This window comes from Grampus griseus (genome assembly GCF_964374135.1).
Source record: "Grampus griseus genome assembly, chromosome: 1".
In the NCBI taxonomy this organism is placed as follows: Eukaryota; Metazoa; Chordata; class Mammalia; order Artiodactyla; family Delphinidae; genus Grampus; species Grampus griseus.
The window spans coordinates 166,707,124-166,716,561 of NC_139017.1; the positions used below are offsets into that span (position 1 = coordinate 166,707,124).

At 43.6% G+C, this 9,438-nt stretch overlaps 1 protein-coding gene across 3 annotated transcripts in view; it reads left to right on the forward strand.

Moving 5' to 3' along the window:
- USP48 (ubiquitin specific peptidase 48) overlaps nt 1–6,468 on the forward strand; it is a gene marked incomplete at its 3' end in the record, with an annotated part of 66,895 nt that extends 60,427 nt beyond the window's left edge. For 2 of the 3 annotated variants that reach the window (XM_082648600.1, XM_082648601.1), the window contains exons 24-27: nt 572–697; nt 2,372–2,420; nt 4,848–4,874; nt 5,933–6,468. In XM_082648600.1, coding sequence (XP_082504726.1) covers nt 572–697; nt 2,372–2,420; nt 4,848–4,874; nt 5,933–5,955 — 225 coding nt within the window. Of the gene's footprint in view, nt 1–571; nt 698–2,371; nt 2,421–4,847; nt 4,937–5,932 lie in introns of those variants that run through there. The other variant, XM_082648599.1, reaches the window with a different exon arrangement.
- Nucleotides 6,469–9,438: the final 2,970 nt, after the last annotated feature.

Below are 9,438 nucleotides of genomic sequence, written 5' to 3' on the forward strand. Positions count from 1 at the left end.
CTACCCTTAAGAAATTCATATTCTGGTTCCTAGAGGCAAGACTCGGTCTAAGAATATGTGACAGGCGCAATGGCTGAATTTTGTAGTCCGGCTGCTCACTAAGGGGATCAAAACGAGAAGAGTCCAGATAGCCTTCTGGTTAATTTAGAGATGGTCTTATGAAAGAATTTGGAATTGACTTGGTTATTAAAGCGATGTGGAACCTGGGCATGATAGGAGTGACAGTGACGGCCTTGCTCAAGCCTTATTACCAGAGGAGCTGTCAGCCCAGCCCCACCTTCTGCTCCTTTGTTTTCTCCGCACCCCAGCCCGTGGAGAGGTGGTAAGATGCAGAAGACAAGGTCCTGTGGGTATAATTGTCTCCTGATTCTCTATCAGGCCTCCTACTCAGATGTATTGGGATTAGAGTCTCAATAGGAATTTAGCAAGCGAGCTGACTGTAAACTGTTGTGTCTTTTGTATTCTGAAGTCTTTTATTTTGCCTTCAGAATCTATGCATTATTCCTTCAAATAGGGTATAAGTCTCAGTGTTTTGCTTTACACAAACTTTGTTTCCTTTATATTGGCACAGATCATGCATGCATTTTCAGTTGCTCCTTTTGACCAGAATCTGTCAATTGATGGAAAGATTTTAAGTGATGACTGTGCCACCCTCGGAACCCTTGGCGTCATTCCCGAATCTGTCATTTTGTTAAAGGTAGGTAACAGCTCTTTACCTGAGGGATTCTCGTGTAAACTGCGTGCAGTGGTGGTTACAGTTACCTCAGGTTCTCGGCAGGGTGTGGGAAGAAGCTTCTGCTGTGAGAGTTTTGCTGGCCTCTACATTCTCCATCTCTGGATGAGCCATGAGAGACTTAGAGGAGGTCACAACATCATTGGGTCTTGTGGGGTTTTAATAATTCTTGTTTAAAATAATCTAGATTTAACCTCCTCCCTAACTTTTGGATCAGTGAATTACTTAACCATATTTCTACTATTAAAGCATCTCCACCTTTCCTCATAAGTACAAGAAACGGACATAAGACACAAGTCTTGGCCACAATAGTCAAAATACTTTTGGTTGGCTTAATGGGATTCTTGTCCAGGGTATGGAAATTGGCTTTGGGGAGAATGGATTTAGGAGAGGTAGGTGTGTTTTAGAAAGTAGGGGCTTCTGAGACTTTGTCACAGAAGAAGAATCATTCAACCAGCCTCTTTAGACCAATCCTGCCTTCCCTCAGGGCCTGATTTTGTCACTTTCCTTTGCCTCTTTTGTTTCTTTATGGCTGGAAGCATGCCCCCTGCATGATGTGATGGAATATTTTTCAGGTTTTGAACTGTGAAATATGTTTTTCATACCGTAGAGCCTCAATTCTGGTCAGATAAAGTTAGGCCCTGGAAGTGGTCATGCAGACCCATATCTACCCCTACACACACACCCCTACACACACACACACCCCTACACACACACACACCCCTACACACACACACACCCCTACACACACACACACCCCTACACACACACACACACACACACACACACACACACACACACACACACACACACACACACACACACACACACACACACACACACACACCCTCATCCTGCTACCTACCCCCTGGAAATGATGATGCAGGCCCATATCTACCCCTACACACACACACACCCCCCTCATCCTGCTACCTACCCCCTTCCTGTTTGCTTTTCTTGGAACTGTAGGTTCTGTGGAATTATTTTGAAAGCCTCTTTGGTTTGCTGAATCCTAAGGACGCCGTGTAAAATCCTAGAAACAGCCTGTGTAATTAAAGCGTTTGTACTTAAAATGGGCAGCTAGAGTCCATATTGGACATTGTCCTCTTGGCCCTTGCAGCTAATCCCACCGCAAGCTCAGACTCAGTGCTGGCTTCTGCCTTAACAAGGACGTGGGCATTTTTTGCTTGATGTTGAGGCGGGATGAAAATGTATTTTTAACCTAATTGGCATTTTTAGAGGACCATTCGGACTTGATTTCTGCCAACTCATGCTGTCATCACTGGCACCTTAAGTCATATCAGTTAGATCAGTGTTTAGTAACTCAGGGTATCTGAACCTTTCTGCATCTAAAGGTATTTGAGGAGCAGGAAAACAGTGCCACATCCAATGTGCAGTCTGTGCGGTTATCAGGGTACTGAGTCTAGACCCGCCATTGAGAAGGCATCCTTTGTTAATCCTGGACATTGCCAGCTCTGGTTTGAACCCTGTTTTCCACTGGACAGTGTTTGTATTTGTGTCTTGGAGCAACACACTGGTGGGCTCGGGACCAGCCTTTCGTGTGAGGTGGATGGGACGTTATCCTCCTACTGGCTTCCACTCCCTTGTGGTTTTGAATTGTTTTCATTTGTTTTCTAGGCTGATGAACCAATTGCAGATTATGCTGCAATGGATGATGTGATGCAAGGTAAAGACCAACTTGTTTTGGGGGTTTGTTGAGGAACTTGTTAAAGGAAGGTGGGATTATAGTTACTGATGCTTCAGTCGACAGTGCTTTTACTTTTAAACTTGAACAGAGCTTCTACATGTTAAGGTAGAATCTTACATTACTGCTCTGAAAAGATCTTAGTAAGAATGATATCTATGAAAATTTAGAAAGTGGAGAAAAACAGTACTAATTTACCATAGGAAACGAATGTAAGCCTGCAGGTGAAAGAGGTCAACAAAAAGCAAAGCTAATTCAAATTGCAGAACCTCAGACAGGTACAGAGGAATTGGATGCCCTAGGTGCCTTTGAACGTAAGAGTGAGGTCTAAACCTAAAGGCCGGTTGGAAGCTGTATAAGAAGCAGTTAGCTCACTACCTTGCAGATCCTCACAGCCCTTCCCTCATGTCACTGCCTCTTCTCAACCTGTAGAGTTTGTGTTTCAGCTCTTTGAAGAAATTAACCTAGAAGGGTGATAATGAGGCCCATTACCTACCAAACAAGGAGATCACCCATCAGCTCTTTCTTCAAATACTGGCAGCCCATCCCTTACCTCCCATAGTCGAGGGAAGGGATGATCCTCTGGGGAAACGGGCAGTTCAAGGAAACAGCCTACATATATTTTTAAGAACTGTTTCATCTCCCAGGTACCCTTGGGTTAAGCCCTCCACTGCCCACCGAACAGTTTTTAGGCATCTATTTAGTACCTCACACTTAAATAGGTGGAAATGGACAGCTAGAGAGCACCAGACAGTTGAGCAAAGAGCATGAAACCAAAAGACGTCAGTCAACAGACAGAAAAAAAAGGAGCCCAGAGAAAATAGACAACACAGGAAGAATAAGAAAGCTTAACAATTAACTATAAACAATACGAGAGAAAGAGCAAAATAGTCTGTGTGTAAGGAACATTCAGAGAATAGAAAATAATTCATGAAAATAAAAAATGGGTGCACCAAGGGCCTGGTACAATAAAGTATAAATCTAGGGATAAGAAGACCCGAAAAGCATCTAGAGGTATGGAAGGAAAAACCACATTCACAGGATGAAGAGTCAGGAAGACAAACTAATGGACCAGTGCCCACAAGATTCTGAGGAAGAGTGAGTTTGAATCTAGAATTCTGTAACTAGACAGACTTTATTTTAACTTCACACTTGATGGCTCTTTGAATGTAAGACCTCAAATTTCTCTCACACACCGTTTGCCGAGATACTCTGGGAGGGTGTGCTCTGTTAAATGAGAGAGTAAATCAAGAAAGAAGTCAACAGGGCTTCCCTGGTGGCGCAGTGGTTGAGAGTCCGCCTGCCGATGCAGGGGACGCGGGTTCGTGCCCCGGTCCAGGAAGATTCCACGTGCCGCGGAGCGGCTGGGCGCGTGAGCCATGGCCGCTGAGCCTGCGCGTCCGGAGCCTGTGCTCTGCAACGGGAGAGGCCACAGCAGTGAAAGGCCCGCGTACCACAAAAAAAAAAAAGAAAGAAAGAAAGAAAGTCAACAGTGGAACCCAAAAACATGGATCCAGCATAGGAATAGATGCCCTAGAAGCTGGTGAGGGGGAAATTCCAGGACGGAAGCTCTGCAGCAGGTGCTGAGCACACCCGATCCAGATTGGAGCAGTGGGATGCAGGCTTTGGCAAAGGATGTCCCCTGGGAAGAGTGGAAGTGATAGATGGCTGTCTTGAGGTTTACAGCTCTTTCAGAGTTTACACTTGAATTGGAGATAGTACAGAGAAAATGAAACACATAAATAATGCAGCAGTTACCAACCCCAGAAAGACAAAGTCATACCAGACAGGAACTATAACCAAGGTACACCAGGGAGTTCAACTGTGAGCAGTATTATGGAATAAAAACTAATGTAAACATTGGAGATTAGCTTAGCAAAAAATGTCACTGTTTCAGGAGGATGGGTTCCAGGGGCAGGTGGTATGTAAGAGGTGGGAGAAGAACTAAATTTTTCTTTCCGTGAAATTATTAGATAGTATCTAAAATTATGAATTAGCAATATAAGCATGTTATTTAGAAATACAGAGGTTAAATACCAGAAGTGGCTGCAAGGGCTGAAAGTGGTTCCTTCTAGAGTGTGGGAATGGGAGGCGGAGGGGGAGAGAGGGCGATGGCCACATGGTTTTGTCCAGCCCCTCCCCCCATCATGCAGAATGTTGGCTCCAGTTATAACCCTTGTTCTCCCAGTATTTGTCTTTTGAGTGATTCATATGTATTGCTTTGATAAAATAAAAACAAAGAGAAAGATTTTCATTTGATTATTATCTATAATTTCAAAGGTAATGTTTATTGGTGAATAAGGTAATTAAAAGTTATTTTAAACTTTTCGTCTTTAGGCATTGAAGTGAACTTATTACTGTCGGTAGTGACAATCTTTTCAATTTGGAATTCTGTTTTTTTCCTTCCAGTGTGTATGCCAGAAGAAGGGTTTAAAGGTAAGTTACATTTGTCACGTTTTGTTCATGAATGTCAGAGTCATACTCTAATTTTCTATTAAAGTGAAGCCTATGATTTGATTTTAAAATTTAATTCAATCTGAGTCTCATGACTGAAATTAATTTTAGTTAAATGCATTTTTTATTCAAGCTTCTTCATTATCTGTATCAGCACTCAGGCCTCAGGCCTCAAATAGGGCCTGTGCGATAGACGTATCTACTTCCAGATGTCCATTCTGCTTTTTCTCATTTCGGGGGGGGCAGTTGGGGAATTAGCTAGTGGCATTTTGATTTTTATACTTAACCTTTTCAAATTCCTCCTGTCAGTCCCATCTTAGAGCAAAACAGTTCGTATGTAACTGATAAGAATTAGAGGAGAAGAATCTGCTGAATTATATTAGGTTCAGTGAAAAGGTTTCATCCATCTATTTAGAATTAGGCATTTTTTGGATTATTACTTTAAATGGATAAACGGCAGTGCCTCCTACTACATCTTGGCCACTATAGTTGTGCACATAGTCGAATCCAGACCTTTGACATTTACAGATTTAACTGTTGCCAGTTTGATTCTATGTGTCCTAGTCCAGAGGTCCGTGACAGGTTGCAACTTTGCCCAAGAATGAGGTTGAATCGAATACCGGGGTTTCTTTGCTAAAGCGAACAAGTGAGCCACGCTACTGGCCTAAATAAAGCCTCCCTCTCAGTGCGGCTTTTTGTCTACACGTTCCCAGTACACAGAAACTCCTGATGTGGTTAAAACAAAACAAACAAAGCAAAAAATTTATTTATGCAAAATGGCCATCAAATGAAAGCATGAGTAAGATGTGATGAACTTGTGTGAAGACAACTAACAGCCGCACGGCTCTCAACAGGAAGGTGCTTTAGCGGAAAACCTGGAGTCTGCTGATACTTTTTCTTACCCATCAACGTCAAAAGGCTTCTGTGCTCATTTATTAAGTTGGATATTTCCTGTTGGTGATGCGTTCTTGGCAAATGGAATATATGAACTCTTACCTTGCAGTTCACAACTGTACCTCCACATGTGTTTCTTTTCCCAGGTACTGGTCTTCTTGGACATTAATCTTTTTGAACATTTGCTGACTGCTAAGAAATGACCAGAAAGGAAGAGGAGTTTGACATGTTAGGGCATTACAGAAAAAGTGGATTTAAGAATTAAACCATTACATGACTCCTCCGCAAGGCAGAAAACCATTCAAAAGTGACTGTCCCCAAATGCCTTATGTCAGATAAAGCAGATTGCACTGAAGGCCATCAGACTTGAAGGAAATGTTTCAAATTTTATATTTAAGGGGGGTGGGGGGGGAATGGGCAAGTAAAGACTGAAAAAGTTTAGTAGCAGTATCAGTAAATCATGTTTACATATGAGATTTATAGGCACGGGAGGGAATAAAAGTTCTGTTATATTTCCTTGCTTGAGTTTCATACCAGATGCATTGGTCCATAAAGGATTTGTATCACAGTAGATGGGACAACATTCTGCTCGGAACTAAAAGTAATTCTTTAGAGACGTAACCTGCTTACCAGTGCCTGTCTTTATTCATATTGTACTTTCAATAAAGCATGAAAGTGAAGAACTTGCCGTAATTGTGGAAAAGTGTCTTCAGAGTAGATTCCTCTCCGTGTCGGCTCCAGTGCACCTGCCTCACATCCTGCCCGCTGGTCTCTGACTTGGTGCTGGGAAAGGAGGGTGCACCTGCGTGTCTCCTGCAATGAGCCAAGGGATTGTGTCTCACTGGTGTCTTCAAAGGCTTTTTATTTCCATGCATTTCAGAAAGGATGGCGAATGTATTACATGTCATAGCATCCTCCAGTTTTACTGTTATTAAAAAGTGGGAAATCAAATACACCTTGCACTTTTGAGAAGTCTGACCACCTTATCTGAAGAGTAAAATGGCCTGAAATACATTTGGAAACTAACACGGGTTCTTATATAAAGTTTCTTCTGCCCATCTTCCAAGCCCGCCATTTCTTGGATCTCACTTCTCTTGTTTTGAAAGCATTCTTCCGAAACACCCAGAAAGGATCTTTTAGATCACATTGTTCAAAAATGAAAAAAAAATGTGCACGTGGAGTGTGCCCTGTCATCAGCTCAGGATTGTTGGTTAGCAACACGTGACCAAAGCAGGATTCGTTAGGATATCGGAGGATTTTCAAAGGAATTAAGACTGGAGTTTGTTTCACTGTTTCCTCTGAGTACGTATGTACAACTTTTTGGCCGAGATGCTGACTCAGGCGTCTCTCTTGCTAACACTTTATTTAGCCCTGGGTTTTGCTGGGCTTTCTTTTTTTTTTTTTAACCCCTCCCTTTTCTGAAAATTTAAACTGAAATACCGGATGGGGGTGTCAGGCTTCCATTTGAGGACCAGTAACCTTGGCAGCATCCCCTTTGAATAGATCTTTTTATCAGAATAATTATGGCTTTTTGGTAAGATTACAACTTCTTACCTGAGTTACCCCTCTGTGTTTGCAGTGTCTTCAGTCTGTACCCCCTGGGGAGGTAGGGGGTGTTTAATGAGTCTGTGTGGGAGAGTGCACTGCACACAGGACCCTCACAACCCATTCTAGGAACCTGTGGGCCCCACCCTCAGGTCAGCAAAGGGAAAGGAAGGACTTGAGGTCCAGGTCGTGAGCTAATCCTCATTTTTAGATCCCAACACCTGCAGTCCCCCGCCCCCCAATGGACCTGAACATAAAATAATAACATGCCAAGCAACTGCTACTTTCCAAGGGTAAAGACTTGTGTGCGAGTTCACTTAGTACGTGATGCAGCTGCTTCCTCCTCCCTGTAAAGAAGCTGTTTGTCCAGAGAAGTTTCTTTCTGGGGATTGACATAAGCACGTCAATAGTCACCCAGAAATCTGATGTATTTCCCCAGTTTGCTGTTAATAACAGTTTTAAAATGTGTTACTTGAGTCTTTTTTTTCCTCATGCAGTGATACAAAATAACAGCCTGTGGTAGGTCTTTCAGGCTGATGACCCAGTACTGGCTCCCTTATTGATCTGCACAGGTGGTGGGAGCGGGGTGGCCCCTGTGTGAGCAGGTGATGCTCGAGCAGTTCTGTCTCCTGCCCCCATGACTTAAACGTGTGCTACCAGCACTGCACTGCTCAGAGTGACGTCTGTGGCCCCACAGTACCAGCAGCACTGCGAAGCTGTATTAGAAATGCACGTTTTTGGGCTTCCCTGGTGGCGCAGTGGTTGAGAGTCCGCCTGCCGATGCAGGGGACACGGGTTCATGTCCCGGTCCGGGAAGATCCCACATGCCGCGGAGCGGCTGGGCCCGTGAGCCATGGCCGCTGAGCCTGCGCGTCCAGAGCCTGTGTTCCGCAACGGGAGAGGCCACAACAGTGAGAGGCACCGTGTACTACAAAAAAAAAAAAAAAGAAATGCACGTTTTCAGGCCTGAGACCCACTAAATCTGTATGTGCAAGCCGCCCCTGTTGGGAAGCCTTGGGCTGGGCCCTCTCCCGCCCACGGTCAGTCGGCAGAGTTACACAGTCATGTATACGTGTATTTAGTGGCCCTCACCACTTTGTACAGGGAAAACAGGTACAACATGTAACCTAAAATCAATTCTTGCCTTGTCTGTATTAATAGATGGAGATCAATTGTCTCCTTGACTTTGACCGCACCAAGGTGCAGAGACTCTTCCCATCAGGTTTCTTATGCATGTGGTTTTGTTTTTGCTTTTTAAAGACAGTCTTCTGTGGAAGGTAAAACGAAGCTTGAAGTCACCCCTGCCCCCCATCCCCGTTGTATTTCTGTCCATTCCTCACCCCCAATCTGATGTGTACAACATGCCATTCTGCTACGAATTGTTGCCATCACCTCAAACATAGGTCGCCGTTGGGATGTCGTCATTCCTTGGGGGCAATAAGTATCTGTGTATTAATGAACTTTATTGTGTAGAATTACAGTTACCATTCTGCCCAATTTAAAAGAACTGTATGTTTGTTTCTGTGGCATCATAATCCAGAGCAAGTTTTTTATTACTTTAAATGTCCATTTGGTTGGTCTGTGTGGTCATGGGCTTCTCGATCAGACCCTGGTTAATACTTGAAGTGAATGCTAGGGTTGAGTAACCTGTTTTAAATACCCAAAGGGTGATTTATCTCTTGTCTGAACAAACTGCTAAGGTGAAATGAGCACCGAAGCCTGCCTTTCCTGTTAACAGAATCGCGCAGGAGTGTCACATCCTTTCTCTCTGGCATTTGGATGTTCAGCTTGTTCAGTGTTACAGGGGACTGTGAATAGAGTTCAGTCTCATGAACAACCAGCATTTTCATTTTAAGGAGATTCTTACCCCTTTGCCTATGGCCCGTGCATCCCCGCCCCAGGTGCAGGGTTTTGTCACAACTGTATTTCTGATTCTGAAAGCTAGCCATTTACCACCCCGAAAATCCAGGCAATGCATAGATACCAATATTGGCTGGGGATTTGATTATCGACATGAGTGGAATCCTTTATTCATTAAAATACAGATTACAGACATTGGTAAAATGGTAACACTTTGTTTCACATACTTCACTGAGTAACGGCTTTG